The sequence below is a fragment of the Lepisma saccharinum genome, chromosome 6 (genome assembly GCF_977018435.1).
Source record: "Lepisma saccharinum chromosome 6, izLepSacc3.1, whole genome shotgun sequence".
Lineage (NCBI taxonomy): Eukaryota > Metazoa > Arthropoda > Insecta > Zygentoma > Lepismatidae > Lepisma > Lepisma saccharinum.
In genome coordinates this window covers 29,044,406-29,066,907 of record NC_139234.1, presented here as the reverse complement: position 1 = coordinate 29,066,907, position 22,502 = coordinate 29,044,406, and the positions used below count along the sequence as shown (strand labels likewise).

Genomic DNA, 22,502 nt, shown 5'->3' with positions numbered 1-22,502 from the left:
CTAATATATTATATAATTTATCTCTTTGGACCGAATCATATGCTTTTTTGAAATCAATGAATAGCTGATGGGCATTTTGATTATATTCCCACTTTTTTCCAAGTGTCTGTCTGATGTGAAAAATTTGATCTGTAGTTGATCTGTTACGTTTAAATCCACATTGATAATCACCTATAATTTCATTAGCATATGGGGTTGTCTTGTTAAAAAAATGTTAGATAATATTTTATATGTTGTTGAGAGTAGAGAAATTCCACGGTAATTATTGCAGTTCATTTTATCACCTTTTTTAAACACAGGAACAATTATGGATTCTTTCCACTGTTGAGGGATTTCTTCTTTATTCCATATTAAACAAATTAATTTATGAATTTGACATATTAATGAATTTCCACCATATTTAATTAACTCAGCTGGTATTAAATCAATGCCAGGTGCTTTGTTATTCTTTAGCCTTTTAATAGCATCATTAACTTCAGTCAAGTTAGGTTCTGGAACTAAAGGTTCTGCTGTGTGAACTTCATTTACTTCTGATTTATCTCCTACATGGACATTAAAAAGGTCATTAAAGTAGTTCTTCCATCTATTTAGAATATCGCTTGGGTCAGCTAGAAAATCATCGTCTTTATCTTTTATCAAGTTTACTTTAGGTTGCCACCCCTTTCTAAACTCATTTACACCTTTATATAAATCTCTGAAATTGTTAGTTTTGCTGTTTGTTTCAATTTCGTTAATTTTGCTTTTCAAGTAATATTTTTTTTTACTTCTAAACATGCGGTTAACTTCTCGCTTTATTCTATTATAATTGTTTAGATTTGAATCATCAGAGTTATTTAACCATCTAAGTCTAGCCTGATTTCTTATTTCTATTAGATTATGACATTCATTATCAAACCATGGCTTACTTTTTCTCGGTTTATGGTATCCTATACTTTCTTTAGCTGCTGATTCTATTGCATTACGTATGTGCTCCCAATTCTTATTTACATCTGTTTCATTTATATTTTCATCATCATTTAAATCCTGCAAAACATCAAATCTATTTGACAGTTTAATTTGGTAATCTTTCTTAATTCTTTCATCAGTAAACTTTCCTGTATCAAATTTTAGAACTTTTAGATTTTGTTGCTTATGATTTATCACTGAGAGTCTTTCTCTTAATTTAGCAATTACTAAATAATGGTCACTGGCACAGTCAGCACCTCTATGTGTACGAACGTCAATTATACTAGTATGCCTTCTCTTATCAATGAGAATATGATCTATATGATTATGAATTTTACCATCTGGAGAAGACCAGGTATATTTATGGATATCTTTATGTTTAAAAGTGGTACTTTTCACAATTAAATTCTTTGAGGTTGCAAAAGTAATCAATCTTATACCATTATCATTACTTAATTCATGAAGACTTTCTTTACCAATCGTGGGTTTAAATGTCTCTTCTTTGCCAATCTGTGCATTACAGTCACCTAACAGAATTTTCATATCATACTGAGAAAATATATCAAAGACCTGTTCTAACTCTGTATAAAAATCATCTTTAGTATTATCATCTTTATCTTCCATTGGTGCATGTATGTTTATTAAAATAATTTTACACCACCTACCCTGTAAAACTGCATATGATATCCTATCATTAATAAATTCTACTGTTTTAAGAGCAGAGATAATTCTATTATTTATGAAAAAGCCTGTTCCAAAATTATGATTTTCAGTACCACCATAGAAAAAAGTATAATTTTTAGTTTTACAATTCCCTTCTCCTGGCCACCTCACTTCCTGGAGCTACTACATCTAATTTATACTTAACTATCTCATTAACTGTACACTGAAATGCCCCAGGCTGGTAAAGGCTCAGAACATTCCAGGTGCCTAATTAATATCCTTATTCCTAACGTAGATCTTATCCTTAGTCCAGGGACCTCCCAAAGTAGTCCCCACCCGGAGATCCGAATGGGGGACTATTTTACCTCCGGAATATTTTACCTTGGGAACATCCATGGCCTTATACAAATAGCAAGGGGTGTCGAAGAATATGTCGTTTGAAAGGTCTTATCATAACAACAATAATACAGCAAATCCGGCGTCTCTACATAGCTCCAATTGACAATGGCATGAAATCAAATGTGGAACATGACCAGCATTGGACAGGACCCCAACTCCTACAGTAGTAATCCTAGACAACAGTGGGAGCTGGAAAAATGTTCCTACACTGTAGCATTATTCGGAGATATCCGAGCTGTATCTACAAATACATACACCCCCCCCCCTCCCAAGAGATGGCAAGTGTCCGTACACAAAACCGCATATCATCGTGCCCCCTGAGATTGCTACCAGGAGGACAAGGACCGACATTCACAATCGCAACTCAAGTCAAATAGTGAAGGAGGCACATAGATACATGTACAATGTCAACTGAAGGCAAATGGGGGGATTTGCAAAATGTTACAAAACGTACACCACTAAAAGTCAAATTGAGCTTACCTACTATTTACAGAAGATGTTCGAAATTAGCCCCATTCACTTGTTTGCAGGAGAACGCAGACGGAGTATCGAACCAGACCAAGTAATCAGTGTTACTACCGCAATGAAAATTCAACAGGACCATTCTGCTTGTGTTCTTGTAAGCAAACAGACCATACCGCAAAAGTTCGAAGTGACTTTGAAATACTGGATGTAGAATAGTTGTAGTGTCGTACACACTGTGTTCTACTAACGTGTTTCCTGTATCTTCTGCTACCGTGGTTCTGTTTGTGTGTGTGTATTGGTAGTTAAAGTGTTTGCAACGACGAGAAAAATGAATGGTGCCGGAAGGGCACGTTCTGGTGCAGACAAAGTGGAAATTATCTTTATTTTCGGTGAATGTGGCAGAAACTACCGGGCCACTGCTAGACGATTTAACGAATTGTATCCCCAACTCCCTAATATTGACCATAAGTATGTTTCAGACCTTGTGAAAAAATTCTGTGAAACGCAAAGCATCAATGACAGACGACCTCACACCGATGAGGCAACAGTGTTGGAAGTAATAGAACGCGTGACTGTAAACCCTGAAATGTCTCTCAGACAAATAGAAGAAGCAAGTAAAATTCCACGGAGTTCTATCAGTAAGGTGTTAAAATTACACAAATGTCATCCTTACAAAATGCAGATAGAGCAAGAACTAGGAGATGATGATTTCAATAAATGAATTGAGTTTTGCGAAATTATGTGCGACAGGATTGCTAACAACGAGAACTTCTTACACAACATCTGTTTCAGTGACGAAAGTTCTTTTTTCCTAAATGGCTGTGTTAATACACACAATGTTCGAGTATGGGCAGATGTTAATCCTCATGTTGTGAGGGAAGGCCATATGCAAAGACCTGAGAAGGTTAATGTGTGGGCAGGTATTTTAGGAAACCACATAATTGGACCCCTATTTCTTAATGGCAATTTAAACGGTAATCTGTACCTGCAAATTCTACGTGACACAGTGAATCCCTTGATAACGGACCTTGTAGAAAACTCAGTCGATGTCAACTGTGTGCCTGAATTTGATGTGGACAATATCGTTATTTAGCAAGATAGATGTCCTGCACACTACAGCCGGGACGTACGTGAGTACTTGAATGAACATTATCCCAATAGGTGGATAGGCCATCATGGTACCATCAAATGGCCTGTGAGATCGCCTGATTTTTCTCTGACCAATTTTTTCCTTTGGGGACATCTTAAATCTGTTGTGTCCAAAACAGAACCTACTAGTCTGGCTGATCTGCAACAAAGAATAATAGCAGCCTGTAGAGACATTTCAGCAGACACGTTCAGCAAAGTGCAAAGTGCATTTCATACTCGTCTGTTTTACTGCCAAGAAGTGAATGGGGTTCATTTCGAACATCTTCTGTAAATAGTAAGTAAGCTCAATTTGACTTTTAGTGGTGTACATGTTGTAACATCTTGTAAACCCCCCCCCCCCCCATTTGCCTTCAGTTGACTTTGTACATGTAACTACGTGCCTCCTTCACCATTTGAGTTGAGTTGTGATTGTGCATATCGGTCCTTGTCCTCCTGGTAGCAATCTCAGGGGGCGCGATGATATGCGGTTTTGTGTACGGACACTTGCCATTTCTTGTGGGGGGAGGGGTACATATTTGTAGACACAGCTAGGATATCTCCGAATCATGCTACAGTGTAGAAACATTTTTCCAGCTCCCACTATTGTCTTGGATTACTACTGTAGGAGTTGGAGTCCTGTCCAATGCTGGTCATGTTCCACATTTGATTTCACGCCATTGTCAATTGGAGCTATGTAGAGACCCCGGATTTGATGTATTATTGTTGTTATAATAAGTCCTTTCAAACGACATATTCTTCGACCTCCCTTGCTATTTGAAAAAAATGAGTCGACCCAGCCTACCCATTTGTGGGGGGCCCGAGTAGAGAATGGTTGGCCTCAAAACGTTTCCCCCTGAACATCATGGAATACGTGTTTTGCCATTTCTTCCTATTTACAGCCATTCTCACAATACCCATGGACATACTGGAATAACACTAATAGTAAGTTGGCATTTATAATCATTAGCATTCCAAATTTATCACAGCGAGTTCTAGAGATAATTAATTAACTCCATGAATACTTTAAAATAATGAAATAGGGAACTTGAACACTAATAGAATATATTGGTTATACTAGCAACAAGGACAACATAAATATCAATTGGAGGAGATTGGATCCTCTTATCTATGAATATATGTACATGTATATTCATATACCCAAATATGCTTGTAAGAGTATATACACAATTAAATTTCGAAATTTCATGTAGAAACAATTATAGGGCTAGCCCTCATCTAGTATTATTTGCGTGAATTTTTATTTTAGAGCACTTATCCAGTTCCTACCCATTACACCCAAAGAAAGCCATCCCACTTGCCCTGCCCTCAAGGGACAATGCCTGAACACCTTAACCACCTCCTGACAGAACTACAACTTCCACCTACACCAAGCCTTGAGTCAACTGTGGATATCCGTCCACCCTTGTCACCAAACTAATATCACGAGCTGCCTCATACACCTCCACCAAGAAACCAGCCATCATCTCCCCTGAACTTGTCACCCAATATCACCCCCACCTGAACCAAAGTAGACACCCTACGTTTCCTCCAGTGATCCTAACACCAGAAACTTCTCCCCGGCAAGCCCAGAGTTGTTTTCAAATGTCCCCCAACCTCCAAAACATCCTGGTTCATCATGCCCCTTATGCCCATATCCAACCAATCCCTCCCATATCCTCCAGATCCACACTGCCACTGGCAAATTCACGCTTTAACCCAAACACCTCTAATATCATCTATATCCTCACCTGCAACATCTATGGTAGCTTCTACCTGTGGGAAACAATACACATTGATCAACCTCAGAATCAACAACCATGCTCCTCCATCCAAAACCTGGACTTCACTGTTTACATGCATACGAGCTACCACAATATCTCCTTCAACAACTGTTTTCAAGTAGCGATCATCCATGCCTTACCCCAATCCACCAACACCTCAGTATGTAAAAGATGGGAGAGAGCCTACATATCAGTCATGAGTGCAAGAACGCCACTTGGCCTAAACAAGGCCACTCACAGTTTTCAACAAGTCTGGTTAGAGAACTATGTTTTTCGTCCCATCTATAAATTCATTTCTGGACCTGGCAACCCTGCAAGTCACACTATCCCTTCCATCACCTTGTTTACTTCTCTTCTACACCTGAAGATGCAGCTCATGGCCTCGAAAACACTTACGGAATCCAATATCTGGCAATTATACCAGGTCCAATGTAGAGGTGGTCATCTCTTTTCTGTCTGGATGGGTCCCAATTCCTGTCTTGAAAGTAATCTTCTTCAGAAAAGCCTGTGAAAGAAGTTCAAACTGAGAAATTCCCACAAAGATGGAAAATGTATTTGTGCAGGTTAATTCTTTTTAAATGCACTTGTTTCACATTTTCTTCTGGAGCATATTAAGTTTTTCCTTTGACTTTCATGAAATTTCACACCATTTAGTACTGGATATTCATAAAGAAAATAACATTTTTAAAAAACTGTAGTGTTTATTTTTTGATCCATATGCAAAATATAGATAACTTGTTAATGTAAGGTCCATGCAGGAAACAGTTGAACAAAACTTATTTCTACAGGGTACAGGGAATCCCTCAATAAGATCCAAGTGTCTGTGGCAACAGAGATAAATTTAGTAAGTCTAAACCCACTAGACTAGGAGTGATTTAGATAAATGAAAATACATTCAGTCAGAAGAGCACCGAAATAGAAGGGTGTTGTTTGAACATGGTCCACCTTTTTTTTTTTCAATTTATTTTCATTTGATTACATGACATAAATTACTAAGTCAAAATTCAAGCACCGCACGATACTGCTTGCATTACATATTCCTCCTACAGATTTTAAGCTCTGTTGATGCTCTCGTTATATCAACATATATATCTCCTAAAGCAATAACTCAATTATTTAACATTCGATGGTTGTACAGCTAGGCAACCAGATTCAGACTCCCTTCCAAGTTATAATGTAGTTCCTTCTTTGCAAGAAAAAATAGACAAATTGAGAGAAGATAGTATTATTTAAAAAAATCAATTTTACTTACAATTGGAACATATGTTGTGACCATCAAGAGAAATGTCCTGAAAATAAAAGAAGCAAAAAGTAATTTATTGAAATGAAACTGGTTAAAATAAGGAAACATAATCATTCAGTGAGAAGCATAAAATCAGTTTTGTATGTATGTATGTGTGTGGTGCCAGGTGAAACTCAGCTCCCCTGTTCAATATGGCATAAGCCACCTCTCTCTCCATGGACTTTTTCAATTTACATAAATAATCACATAGTAATTTACATAGAAAATTACATACTAATTTACATAGTATAATAGATGATAAGGATTCCACCAATATAACACATAATGATAATGATTTGTGTATTGACAGGGTTAGATGCTCTGGCAGAAAAAAAATCAACTCGCGCAATTGAAGCACTGATTTTTTTATGGTAAAATCAAACAGTCCCCAAATAGCTTCTGCAGACAAAGTAATCAGTTTACAAAATCTGAATGCCAGTGTAGATGTACATACAATCAATATAAAAAAAATGAACATCTTCCTATCTCGGAAAACAAAAATATTTTTAGGTTAATGAGTCAAAATTTTCAGTCATTAAGGAAGAAGGTAAATGAGCTGGATGTCATTCTTGGATCCCTCAAAAAAGTCCCACATATAATTTGTTCCACTGAACATTGGTTGCGAAAACAAGAGGTTTGTTCCACGCAAATTCCAAATTTTAATTTAGCCAACGCATATTGCCGTGAAGACCACAAACGAGGTGGCGCCACCATATTAGTTAGAAGCAACATACCATTTGAAAACATAAAGAAAACTGATTACTTAAATGAAGAATTCAATTTTGATCACACAATAGTGAATTTAAAATTACAACGCAACAAAATAACAGTAGTTTGCTTATACTGAACACCAGATGGACATTTAGGCACATTTTTTGAAAAATTAGAAACAATGTTGTCCATTCTATTACATAAAAAACAACCCATTATAGTGACGGGTAATGATCAGAACGCTACATTTTAAAAGTAGTTTCGCTACAGCTACAGCTACAACTACATTTACCAAAAAGTAGCTCGCTTCGCTACTGCTGTTTGCTACTTGTTACTTCGCTACTTTTTCGCTACTTCTGCATAAAAAAAACTTGAATATGCAAAAGAAACCCCTAATATAAGAGTTGTACTTACTGGAAAATAGAGTCTGTTATTTATTTTCATAATTCTTATAATTTGAAAATTTTGATAGCAGTGTTACTTCAGTTACTTAGTTTAACTATAGTAACATGACACAACATACAAACATGACCCCTGTGCATTCTCTGTGTCTGTCCACTCAATTTAGGGTAAAAGACGAGCCATCCAAAGTTGCGAGGCCAGTAGGGCACCATGTAGATACGCCACTGGTCCATGGCTGTCTTTTCATTGTTCCTCGAGAGTCCATTTTACTATGCCTACAGAAAGACAACATGTGGAGCAGTTTTACCATCAGTGAAGAATTAAATAATGCCAAAAGGAGCATGAATTGGAGGGTAACTTATGCTTTGTAATTATAATTTTTCTTATTAAATATTCCTGCTGCCCACGTGGAAGATTAATGAAACAAGGTGTTACACGAGTGGGTGTTCTCATTAAGTCATTAAAATATTTCTGTCAATGACTACTTTTTGAAAATTAATTAGAATTTGTCATATGTATCGAAATTAACTCTAACGTGTTGTGCAAAAGGTGAGTAAGATATAAATGTGATATTTGTCATTTTTTTCTTCTTAGTCCTTAAATGGAATGTTAGTTTGGAAGAGTGGAGGGTGCTTGGGAATAGCTGGGGGATGCTTCTATGGTATAAATGAGAAACGGGTGGAGTGATGCTTTACGTAAGTTTTTCTGTTGGGAATGTTTCCATGAAGACACGGTGGAAATGCTCTCACCTTGTAACCAAAGAGCCCCCAGGTTTGATATCCAACGGAGGCACATAGTGGTTTGGATACGGTCTCGATTAGCTTATCTGTGCATAAAGTGGACTCCAAACAAAAACTAGGAAAGATGCTTAGTTTGGAGAATGGGATCCTCCTGCTCCTCCATTCCCCATATACCGCTCATCATCATTCATCATTCTTCCTAACTCTCACAATTAGCGAAAAGTGGCAGAAAGCGACTCTAGATAAGAGAAATACTAAATACATCATTAATCTTCATTGTCATGATTAGCAAAAGTTACAGAAAAGCGATGTAAATATGGGGAAATACATACATTTGGAAACTTTACTGTCTATTAACTAAAGAAAAATTATTTTCTGTTCAATAACTCCGACATACTTTGTATAATATCATAAGATGTATTCAGGAAACTTACGTGTAAACCCGAGTGTTTTAAGCATGTCGTAATTTTAAAATTTGTGAACAAATATTATGATGAAAATAATTGTAATTCCAGAAAGTGCATGGTTATGGTTCTTGTAACAATAATTTCCTGCTGGTGAGATCCTATAAACTGACAATGATCAATCCTGTTAACGTAATAATCCATTGATTGCTGGTACTATTGCTTTGTCATTGTAGTGGAAAATGGATAGCTCATTTTCGCACTGTATGTGCTCAACAAAACGTAGCTGTTAGCCGGAACATATTCATATATGTCAGTTAATTCTCTGGATATTAGAATTATTCAGATACTAGTGAAATAAATTACACGAATATCTATAATCTGCGATATCAACATATTTTTAGATTATGTTTCCATGTAATATACTTTCGTCTTTTTGAACCTCCTGCAAAAGTAAGCGTTATTGTCGATTTTTTTTTTTTTTTTTTTGACGATGTTGCGACATTCAAAATGTATCTCAAAGGCTCAAAATGCAGAGAAGAAATGTAGCTGTAGTGAATTTCGCTACAACTACCAGTGGTGTAGCATGGACATTTCGGGTGGGAACGCCAAGTCCGAAGGAAGGGTCGGCCCTTTCTTGCTTAATAATTTACTTATGGTATTAGTCCCCACAGGTATTATTTATTTGCCTGAAGTCAGCTGGGTTTTCAATAAAACATCATCCATGCATGATTTAGCTAGAAAATTAGATGCCTCACTATGCCACAAATGTTTTGAACTCTGGTGTTTTATACCTTTTTTATACCTTTCTGCATGACGCAAGTCATTAAAAACCTACCTGAATCACAAGCGCCTCTGCACAACAGTAGACATCATTGTTGTGGATGATCCAACTACTGATTGATTTGGTTTATTTTACTTTGCTTTTCTACCACTTTTGGTTAATCATGAATATGAATATGAGTAATGATATTGAACATTGGACACTCACAAAGAACACCCGTGCTCACGCTGGGATTCGAATCAGGGGCCTCTGTCGTCTTGGCACGCTGTGCAAACACTTTGACAGGGAGGTGGGCGGATGATCCAACTACACTCAACTGACGTAACAGTGCCAATTAGTAATTCAGACCACTGTTTATTACATCTTGAGAATGTTGATAAACATTTAAAAATAATTTTGTCCAGAGACCATTCGATGTCAAGAGTTTTCAAATGAATGCTAAACATTTCCATTGACACAATATTAAGCAGTTAGATACTAACGATATAATAATAATAATAAAAAAGAATAGTTTTGCGGGTTAAGTGGTAGAGCAGCCACAGGCTGAACTTCTACCACGAGGACTTTACGAACTTATTTGACAAAACCTGTGTTGATCTTTTAGTTTTTAATGTACATCGCTGTTCGTGCGATAAATTATACAATGAAGTGGCCATTACGAAGTGGTATTTTTGAGTTTGGTAAAGTTACATCAGTCAATATTGCATATTGTAACATCACATAGCATGAGTGGCACGAGTGCGAAGAACCGGGTAGGAATTCTACAGCTGTCGTCTGCTTCAGAAGGCAGGAAGGGTCACATGAACCAATCACGGCAGACCTCTGCTCCGTACGCTGGCGTACGAGAGAGCATTTGCGCGCATGCTGTAGAGATCCAAGCTTTCCCTCCAGAATGGCAGCAAGCAATATAGAGTCCTTTACGCCGAACCTGCTCGGCATCTGGCCAGGAAAGGCATTGAAAAAAAATGCTAGAACGAGTGTTGTTAGTGGACCGTTGCAAGCGGATCAGGAAAAATAACTATTATAATGCCATGAAGGTCAAACATATATGAAATTAGTCACGTTTTCCTCCTTCATATTCACAGCATTTACGCAATTTTGAAATTTTAAATCTGGGAATGCCGGGTGTACGGGTGTACTATAATGCTACGCCACTGACAACTACAGGAATCTTGTAGCTTCGCTACAATTTTCAAAATGTAGCGCCACTTCAGCTACAGCTACAAATTTTGTAGCTCGCTACAGTAGCGTTGCTACAAGTAGCGCACTGCTTCCGACCATCGGAAATAAACGTAGATTTTTTAAAACACAGTCCAGGAAAAAATTAACTAAATACAATTCTAAACTCCCATAATTTGATTGCAACAATAAATTCACCAACAAGGATAATGCCAACAAGTAAATCATGTATTGATCAAGTAATAATTAATCAAGATTTTTTTGAACACTCCACAAATATTTTATTTTTAGCCTTGTCCGATCATGAAGCAGTTTTCATAAGTTTCCATATACCAGAGAATATAAAACAAAAAAATGCAAAACAAATCACTAGTATAGAAAAAATAAAATTCACCAAAGAAAATATAGGAAACTTTGTATATTACTTTAAAAAATAACATTGGACTGAAGTGCTCATAGCGAAAAATTTAAATACAAAAGTAAGCCTATTCACAAGGTCAATAATATATCATTTTGAAGTAGCATTTCCATACAAAACATACAAACAACCCTTAATCAAACCAACTCAACTTCCTGGATAACCAAAGGGATAAAAAAAATCATGTGAAACAAAAAGAATAAACAATGTGAAGAAATTAGCCATTGCAGATAAAATAAGCAAATCCGAAAACAAATAAAAAAAAACTATGGGAAATTGTTAATGATGAAACTGGTAAGAAAAAGAAGAATGTGAATGAAAAAATAGAAATAATGTCTGATGGAGAAAAAATAAGCAATCTCCTTGATGTAGCATAAATTTTTAATACAATATTTTGTGAACATTCCCAATACCGTAAATAAAAATGCAGTAATCTCTGCACCTACATTAAGAACATATTTAAGAAGTCCCCAAAACACAAACACTATGTTTCTCACCACAGTAACTGAAGGAGAAGTCGAGAAAGTAATTATAAATTTAAAAAACAAGTATTCATCAGGGCCAGATGAGTTTTCAAGTTCTCTACTCAAAAATTGTGCAAATAGTATATTACAACCACTAGTAAGTATTTGTAACACATCTTTAGAAACAGGTATTTTCCCTAGTGAGTACAAAATATCAAAAGTGAGACCATTATTCAAAAAAGGCAACAAAGTTAAATGCTCAAACTATAGGCCAATCTCTCTTTTGTCAGTTTTCTCTAAAGTAATAGAGAAAATTATGCTAAACAGATTAGTAACTTTCTTAGAAAAATACAAAATTTTATCCAAACATCAATTTGGATACCCAAAAAGTAAATCAATATCAGAAGCTATTTTCGAATTTACAAATAACGTACTAAAATCGACAGACAAAAAAATGCATGTGTATGGATTATGGATTATTTTTAGATTTTACCAAAGCATTTGATTTGGTACAGCATGACATTCTACTAGATAAAATGGACCATTATGGAATTCTGCCCAGGGTTTAACTGTATGTAGTATGTAGATATTAACAAAATCAAATCAGATAAATTGTTCCTCAAAACAGGTGTTCTGCAAGGTTCAATTCTAGGACCAGTTTTATTTTTACTTTACATAAATGATCTTCCAGAAACTTTATCAGTCTCTCAAACAATCCTCTTTGCAGATGATACAAACATCATAGTTAAAAGCCTGGAACATGAGCAACTACAAAAGAATTCTGTTTTGACAACGACACAACTAAACACCTGGCTAAACAACAACAAGCTTTCCCTGAATGTTAAAAAAACAGTTCTAATAAATTTTAATCCAGTAAAACAAACAAAAAACTTAAATTTTTATTGACAACGAAGTCATCAAAGAAAGCAATGCAATAAAATTCTTAGGAGTATGTATAGACACAAACCTGTCATGGCGCATGAAAATTACTATTTTAACTCAAAAGTTAAGCAGGCTCTGCTACATGATGAGAATCCTGAGAAATGTTTTATCATTAAATGATTTAAGGACAGTATATATTGGAAAGATTCAACCTGTACTTACATATAGTATCTCTTTCTGGGGCAGTTCACCCAAAATGCAAAAAAATAAAAAAATAAAAAAATGGCAAAAATGGATATTAAAAATTATGAAAACTGTATCCCTCTCAAGCCCAACGAAACAAATTTTCAATCAATATCAAATATTACCTCTTCCATGTTTGTACATATTAGAAACATTTTACTTTATTCATAAAAATTCTGAAGTCTTCTCAAAAATCTGGACATACACAAATACAACACTCGTAAGCATAACTCCCTCCACCTTTCTACTGTCCGCACATCCAAAACACATAATGGTCTAGGATTTCAAGGTGTAAAACTGTATAACAAACTGCCAGAGGAATTCAAGAATCATAATCCAACTAAATTTAAAATGTCAGTAAAGAGCTTGCTAATAAAGTATTTGTTTTATAGCACAGAGGAGTACTTAGATCATATTTTTCATTAATAGATATAACGTTTGATTTTTCTTCTTATTGGTAGACATAACCTTTGATCTTTCTTCTATTTTTATTTTTTATGCTATTTTATACGCTTTTATACTTTTTAATATGCTTAAGTATGTGTTAATTCCTTTGTGCTCAAAATTATACATGTAATTGACCTATCCCATATCATAGTGCTATTTGTACTCATATGATCAAGTGGATGGAAATAAATCTATATCTGTATCTAATCTATATCTATATCTATAAGCATTTTGTGTATTACATGTCCACGTGTACAGATAGAAAACAATGGACCATCCAGATCCACATGCAGAATTGCCTTTTGCGAAAACAAAATTATGACTTTATATTTACATACTAAATGATGAGACAGGCGTTAGAAATGAACAAATTCATGGACATAATACAAGACAAAGAAAATCTTCCATGTCCAGACTGACAGATTACCACATTCTGCAGGTGTAAAATTTTACAACAAACTTTCTTCTTGGCTAATAAATATCACTCCTTTGAAGAAAAAAATTGCAGTTAATCAAGCAATATCTTTCAGAAAGATCTATGTTTGACATAAATGAATTATAAAATAGATTGGGCACAACTGTCAAATATGTGAAAAAATTTACTAATCTCATAGACCTTAGTGTTTATAAATACTATCACATAAATTTAAGAAATAATGTATCTCTAACCTTACAAAAAAAATCATGCATACACTATATACTTTTATTATGGGCATACATGTTTATCATTGAAGATTAGGCACACACAGGAGATATACTACATAGAATTTTTCAGTGAAAAATGCAGGCTCGACCAGCACTCGAACCCAGATCTCTGGCATACCTTGCCATTTCTCTAAACACTGAGCTACCGAGCCGGCCTGGCCTCGCCTGATTTTTCGCTATTGCTGCTTTACCTGTGTGGAATCATCTCTACCAGTGTTACCGCAATGGGATCTGTTGCCTTTGAAACATGGTAGACTTTGATGTTGCCTGGTTCCTCCCAGCATAGAGATGTTCATTATTGAAGATTAGGCACACCCAGGAGTTATACTATGTAGAAATTTTCAGCGAGAAATGCAGGATCAACCAGGACTCAAACCTGGGTCTCTAGCATACCGTGCCATTGCTCTAACCACTGAACTGCCGAGCCAGCCTGGCCTCACTTGATTTTTCGTTATCGCTGTTTTACCTGCATGAAATCGTCTCTGCCAGTGCTACTGCAATACGACCGGTTGCCTTTGAAACACAGTAGACTTTGACATTGCCTGATTCCTCCCAGCATGTAGAGACCCGGGGTTTGAGTCCTGGTCGAGCCTGCATTTTCGCTGAAAATTTCTACGTAATATGTTTATCATTGTTTTTAATATTGTCAATGTTCAATTTATGTAAATCTGTGTATCACATACAGTATGTGTGATATGTAAATATCTTTGATGTTTTTATGCTGTGATATCTCTTATATTATATCTTATCTATATTTACATGCATCTAACGATATCCATCCGATGGTAAAATGGGTCAACGGATAAATAAGGATCATGATTATGGTTCTATATCATAGTAATCAGTATTCGAAGGCATAATGGGAGAAGGGGGGACAACACTCAATATTCTGAAGGAAGTAAAGGAGTCTGCATTGCTGTTAGATTGCTCCTTTAATTGTCACTTTTGAACTGCACTAGGCTATGTCACTTTTAACAAGATCATACTTTATATCCCTGCTTTTTGGACCTTTCTGACACAGCCTATTTATTTAACCCTGCCCCCATCCACTAAAATATTTCACAAAGGCCCAAGGTCATTTTGGCCCTAAATGTAACCTTACTCCCCCCTTTTGGAAAATTCTGGATAAACCCCTGCTGCCTATGTCTCGATCAAAGTGGAATCCAAATCCGACACACTGTAGTCTGTAATGTATCGTTATCGAGAAGCCTTCCTTGATTATGTAAAAGTACGTACATACCTTCGTGATGGGCATGCAGCAGATCTCAGAAATCTGGAAAGGAAAAGCGTTAACAATTACATCTGCATTTATTTATTTAAAAAACACCACAAGTATATAACAATAAGGCCCTTATTTACATGAGAAACTCTGCTATTTCCAAACGCAAATTAAGAATCATGCTCCGTACCATTTACAGCTGGAAGCACATTTCTTACGCCAAATGGTCTAAGGAATGTAAATAAATAGAGGGATTTCTTTCCAAAATGATTGTCTCTTGTCAGGTTTTGATGATGTTAAGGATTAGTAACGGCGATTGGCTGCCAAAATGTCAGGTTGGGGGAGGGGGGTTTAAAGGTCAGTTTACTTTCTCTCTGTAGACGAGTCTTAGGACGCGTCCGAAAAGTGCAAGACCTTACTTGAAGCGAGCATCCTCTGAGTATGGTCTTACAGTGTGGTCTTAAAGTCGTGGACTGGAAGTGAATGTCTTTTGAATTGCGCTTCGACTGCAGAGCCAAATACGAATAGTAGATAAAACTGAAGACTCGTTGTTTCCCCGCGTTTTGAACACTTGTTTTTCTCCATATAAATCACATAGCATTTTTAATTGTTCTTATGCATACATTTCTACACATTTAGAAGAACTTCAACCAACAACTTGCTGGCCTAAACCTGTGTTGCTGTCTTTCTACCTCCTTGATTTCAAACAAATGAACAACGAGTGCGGAAATCACATGACCAAGTCTGCAACCATCCGTGCTCCGAGCTATGGTCTCGATTGCTTATGTACTTGATGGTTTCGAACCGCACTAGGTGACCAGTGGCGTGCCCAGGATTTTCGAAAGGGAGGGGTTATGTACACTTTTTCTGGTACTCAGCCTTCATTTCACCATCTTTTCCTACCTTTCACATTCTTTTTTTAAGGAATAATGGGCGAAAGGGGATTATAACCCACACCAACCCCCCTTGGGCACGCCACTGTAGGTGATGCCACTTTCACGAAGACCATGCTTCAAGTCTGTTGCAAGAAAAGTTTACTTTCTCTTGGCATACAAGGCCTAGCCTCCATAGTGTGAAAGCAAAAAAAATGGGGAGCAACTATCCCCTAAATCGTTGCTAATGTGTCAGGCTACCATTTTAATCAGAACGTGAAATCGAAACGTTTTTTGCCACTCGACTCCTCTGTTTCCATGCATTAACATTGTGTACCGGAACCATCTCAGTATATGTGTGTGTGCAGTGGTGCAACCGCAGGGGGGCATTGCCCCCCTCCACCTCGGACAAAAATGAGTTCTAGGGGGGCAAACATTGACGGCCAAGTGTACCTGCAGGGGGCAATTACAGCCCACAACTTCAAATTTTATGCAAATAAAACACTATTCGGTCTTGGTTGTTTGTGAATGTCTATTCATCAATTTCATCACTCATCTCCATCTTCGCAAATTAACCAAGAAGCACAAAACGCGAAGTAAAATAAACTAAATCAATCAATTAATATATCGTGCATGAAAATTATACACTCTGTAAAGAAAAAATAGCGACAATTGCTCGGATATGGTTTTCACAAGATTATGAAGTGAATTGAGAAAAGCAGCATTTGTCCAGCAGCCATATTTGTGAAGGAGCGATCTCGAATGCATTAGTAAACTGTAGAACGAGCAGGGATGCTGAAGCGTTGCAAGGGAGCGGATAGGAGGGAGGGACAGAGGCAGGAGGCATCGTCGGTCGTGTTCGTTCGATGGAAAACCTCTCGTCATGTGATGCCTCTCTCACTCCCTCCTATCATCGCAGAAGAAACTGGAGGTGGTTTTGCGAAAACGATGACATTTATCCAACACCCCCAGTTCTTTTCTATTTTCATTTATTTTTTTATGGTTCAATGCAAGAGGCTCCCTCTGGTGCTACTCTGTTGCTTTTGAGGTGCATTGTGCTGGCGGGAAGTTCGCATCGCACGATGCACTCATCGGCCTTCCCGCCTGCACAATGCACCTCAAAAGCAACAGAGTAGCACCAGAGGGAGCCTCTTGCATTGAACCATAAAAAAATAAATGAAAATAGAAAAGAAATGGGAGTGTTGGTTAATGAATCTTGTTAAAACCATATCCGAGCAAGTGTCGCTATTTTTTCTTTACAGAGTGTACAGTCACGGACACTTCTGGGTTGTAATGATTCCATAGAAAGCTAATGGTAATGTTAAAACCCAGAAGTGTCCGTGACTGTACATGTTAATATAAAAAAGAATTGTAATTGAAATGCATTTATCAAGCATTTTCTGTCTTTCAAAAATAGTTTGTGTGCTTGTTTCCCATTATTAATGTGAAATTGATCATGTTGAAAAAATAATTAAAATAGTTTGTTCGAACACAAATGCTTTAGCACTAACTTCTACCCCCTTTTTGCATAATTTACGAGGATAATAACGTCTTTCATACTACTACTACTACTACTAATAATAATAATAATAATGTTGGTTCCGGGTTCGAATCCCGGCTTGGGCATAGATGTTCGTGAGTGTCCATTCATCAATTTCATCATATCATCACTCATCCCCCTCTTCGCAAATTAGCCAAAAGTGGCACAAAAGCCAAGTAAAATAAAGCAAATTAATAATAATAATAATAATGTTATAATAATATATATATACATATATAATATAATATAAACATTATTGTTATTAACATTATTAATATTGTGCAGCTTCCAAATGCTGACAAGTCTCTATATAGTGCTCAAATTCGCTGCGACAACACCGAAAGCGCAAGAAAAATTTACGTGCAATATTATCAACAACAGGGTTATAGAACATTCTGCATCTTGCCTTGGTAAGTATTCCTCACATTATTTAAGAAGCCAAGAACTTAATTTTATCTAGGGTAAACTGAAAAATTTCCTGGTGGTGCTCCAATCCCCTGATCCCTACCTTGGATATGTGTTCTTAACAATAACAGGATTAAAGAACATACTCCGTTTTGCCTCGATAATTATTTATCTCCTTAAATCATCGTCCCATTTTTCAAGAAGCCAAAAACCTAATTTTATCTAGTGTTGCCCACGAGACGAGACTTTGGCCTGTCTCGTCTCGTGGAAATGCTGTGAAATGCTGTCTCGTCTCGAAAATATTCGTTTGTCAAAGGGACACATGATCAATCTCGTCTCGTCTCGAATTTTTAAAAGCCTGTCCCGTCTCGTCCCGTGGGCAACACTAATTTTATCTAGGGTAAACTAAAAAAAATCCTGGGGGGGGGTGGAGGATACACACTATTAACAATAAGAGGGTTTAGAACATTCTCCGTCTTTTCTCGATATTATTTCTCTCCTTAAATTATCATCACATTCTTCAAGAAGCCAAAATCCTCGGCTAATGTATAGAGATAGACAAAGGCAAGCCGATAAGAACACAGCCACCAGTCTGCCTTCCCATTGTTTACCGCAGTTCATTTGAATATCTGAATTCGAACGACAATAAGCTTAACTATTGTGCAATATTTTGTTGATAAGAACAGAGATACAATCCAGATGTTAATTATCGTGCATGTGCATGGTATTGGCGCGTTTTTCGTAAATCTTTACAGTGTCGTTTGGGATCCGTCGATAAGTCTAAACAATCTAAGCGACCGCAAAGTTCAATTTTGCAAATTTTTTTGCAAAAAGTCACGCAGTGACTCTCGCGAGAATTGTGAAAATTCCTTGTCTCATCGCATTGTGTCAGTTTTATTTCGAATGTTCTTCCGGTATAGTCCACGCGTTTACTTCGTTAACGTCGCAGAACAAAGAAAACGGCCGCCACAAACGTGGGTGGGGATAAATAGCGGGCGAGTTGTTTTCGTCCAATGACACTCAACCTTCAGCCAATGGGCGCAGCTGTCATTGTGCTCGTCTACTCCACGTGGAGTCTCAGTCACATTGTTGGAGCTGGTGGGCGCGCTCCGTCGACTTCAAAGCCAGCCGGTCGTTAACGTAGCTAGCGCGTCGACTATACTGATTTCGCATCCTCTTGTGAACTCTCAAGTGATGCTGAATCTACATTCACATCACTGATAATGTTGAAAAATTGCCTTTTGAATTACCTAGAAGTGATAAATATGTTGAAATGTCTTTAAACTTACTTTTGAACGCAAAAATAGACTCAGTGGAATTTAGCAACATGTATTCTACATCGCGCCTCATCATCATCCTGGGTGAGTTTCATAGGTAAAGGTAATTTAAATTTCCCCATGCTTATAGCACCGTGCCATGAAGGCATATATTTATTTTAATATATTTGCTTGTTCTTATGGACTTCCTTTGCACTTAAAATGTTTCACCTATCATATATAAACGTTGACTAGACAATTATTTCGTAACGAAGTTGACATGTTCCTAGAATTTGTTAAAAATTGTTGCTTTGTATATATTTTTGTAGATCTCTACTCAGTGACGACGCCAAAGGAGGGAGGCCAGAGGTGGCCGGGGCCACCCGTCCACCCTCCCCCAACTGAAGTTAATGAAATATCGAATAATGAGAGAGTTCATTTCTAAGAGTATGACGATTTTTACCTTTTCTAAGTGGGGTATTCTGCATGATATCACTTTTCATGTTCGTAATACCAACTTGACTAACAAATAATAATTTGTTTTAGTATATATATATATATGTGTGTGTGTGTGTGTGTGTGTGTGTGTGTGTGTGTGTGTGTGTGTGTGTGTGTGTGTGTGTGTGTGTGTGTGACTTTCGTTCAAGATTCGAGCACCGACCTGGGCATAGGAGATTTCTCATTCATTTACTGTATGTCCTGTAATCGCCGCGATTAACCTAAGTTTCAACCAGTTTTAAGAACTGGAAAAAGGCGTTGAATGTGGATGGTTTTAAAACATAACGAACATTCTGAGGACTACAAAATGAAGTGACGACTCTCTCGTGTTGGTTCCCAGTCATTTCTCTTTACTGCCTGAATCCACTGATTTTTCCGTATCGAGTCTGTCGGAAAACGATGTACGAGGGGGTATCAAAAAGTTCGTGCAATCATCTGGAAGGAAACAACTTTGGACAAGTACGAAATCATGGTGGTATTAGGCCTTCTCCACATAGTCGCCATGCTCGGTGTTGAGTGGACGCTTCATTTACGGAAAGAGGAAGAAGTCACTGGGTGCCAAGTCTGGGGAATATGGAGGGTGGGGCAAAATTTCGTATCCTAATGGAACTGTTTTCGAAATGGATGCATGGGCAGAATGGGCTGGTGCGTTGTCTGCCAATAGCAGAACTCCTTTTGTGAGCTTTCCTCGCCTTTTCACCTTCAATTCTTCACGTAACCGAGCTAGGAGACCACAATAATAGTCACCTGTGATTGTGTGACCCTGTGGCAGGTAGTCCGTCAGGATGACTCCCTCACAGTCCCAGAAAACGGACAGCATCACCTTCGTGGCTGACCTTTGCACTTGCATTCGAGCTGTGTTTCCACTGCTTGCTCATCTCCTTTGTTTCTGGGTCATAAAGGTAGATGCAGGTTTCGTCCATTGTAACCAGTCTGCTGAAAAAATCCTCTTCATCCACCTCACAGCGGCCTAACATTTCTAGTGCTGCTTCCTCTCTAGTCCTCTTCTGGAAAGGGGTGAGTAATCGTGGCATCCACCGTGCCGACAATTTATGAAGGTGAAGCTGATGATGGATGATATTCCAGATGGACCCATAACTAACACCGATTACAGAAATCACACTTTCAATGGTGATCCTCCTGTCTTCCATTATCATCTTCTCCACTTTCTCCATCAATGTGGCATCATTTGTGAAGGACGGTCTCCCTGTCCTAGGGGCATCGAAAATTAGCATGTGACAGGTTTGGAACTACCGTTTCCAGTTGGAAACCATCTCATAGGATGGTCTTTCCTCCCCGTACACTGCTTTCATCTCATCGTGAATTTACTTCGCTGCTTTCCGCTGGAGATGCAGGAATTTGATGACGCTCCGTGCCTCAATTTTGTCAATCATGACACCTTCCTTTATTCACGTGTAAAAAAAAGGATAGCAATAAACATCCAAAAAATACAAAAATGTGTGTGCTTAACCTAGAAGAGCCATTGTACAATACACATATCCGAGGGGTTTTCTAGTTTGTTTCCTTCCAGGAAACCCCCCCTTGTATAGATACTGGAGAAGAAATTTTCGTCCCCGACCTCATGCTCAGTGACGGATTAAGCAGCATTAATGCTGCAGCATTAGTGCCAGATGAAAACAGACGAGAATTTTCCTAAAGCTGAACAGTTTTCTTTTGCTATATTAACCTGAAAATAAATCTTAGAATGAAATTTGGAGCCCCAATTTCGGACGCCTAGACACAGCGTTACTTATTATACAGTCACTATTATTCTTTGCGCTGTGACGTAACTAGCCTATAACGTCGTTGTGTTTATTGTTCACAGAAGATTTAAAGTTAAACAGTTTTCTTAGTAGCAGCATCAGGCTCAATTCCGTCTTAATCCGGCCCTGCTCATGCTGCAACCAACAGCCACGCAATTCTTGTTGCCTTTTCTGTAATACGTTACACTTATACCTCTGAAATCCACGATATTTTTTCAAAACCGGAAGTGAAGTTCCCGCCCGCACTAAGGAAGCACAGAAATGTAAACATCCGGTGAATAGTACCGTCTTCGAGTTTATTTTGTTATAAAAAGTCGGATACAAATTAGATCACTTAAAATTTTTAAGTGATATAGAGAGACAAAGGTACCTCGAAAAAAATTGTAATGTTCCCGGATCTTTTGGATGCAGATATAACGGACATACTATTTTCGAAGGCAATGTTGATCTTCTACCAACAGTTTCGCTTTTGAAAAGACTTCTCCAGGTTGAAATGAAGCTTACGTTAATTATAAACATTGAAATACTTCGATTTCAACAGTAAAATTACTACGGTTAAAATTATTGTTGTACACTAATAATACTAGTATATACACGTATATACCTAATTAAATAAATTTTATTCAAATTTTATTATTATTGTTGTTGTTTATTATTATCATGCTATTCGATCCATAAGCTGAGTGAATATCAGCACGACTATTTTCCAATAATACTTTTACATTTCATAGTTACAATACTGAAATCCACAGTTATTGTATTTTGTTATTAACTTTTGCAAGTGACGTTCAAGAAAGGACTTTAGAATTTAGAAAAAAATGCTCACAGAGTTTGTATTGTGTGACCTCATCTGAAATTATATTTTTTCGAATTCTGAAAACTGTGGAACCATTTATTATTTGTATTG

The 22,502-nt window shown here is 37.2% G+C and overlaps 1 protein-coding gene across 1 annotated transcript in view; it reads right to left on the bottom strand.

Annotated features, from left to right (window-relative positions):
• Nucleotides 1-7,844, bottom strand: part of LOC145989286 (pancreatic lipase-related protein 2-like) — a 41,547-nt gene extending 33,703 nt beyond the window's left edge. Inside the window, exons 1-3 of the mRNA XM_083124614.1 lie at nucleotides 7,789-7,844; nucleotides 6,634-6,670; nucleotides 5,778-5,886 (exon numbers count right to left, since the gene is read on the bottom strand). Of these exons, the coding sequence (XP_082980740.1) occupies nucleotides 5,778-5,886; nucleotides 6,634-6,670; nucleotides 7,789-7,818 (176 nt within the window). The 5' untranslated portion in view covers nucleotides 7,819-7,844. The remainder of the gene's footprint in view (nucleotides 1-5,777; nucleotides 5,887-6,633; nucleotides 6,671-7,788) is intronic.
• Between the last annotated feature and the right edge of the window lie 14,658 nt (nucleotides 7,845-22,502).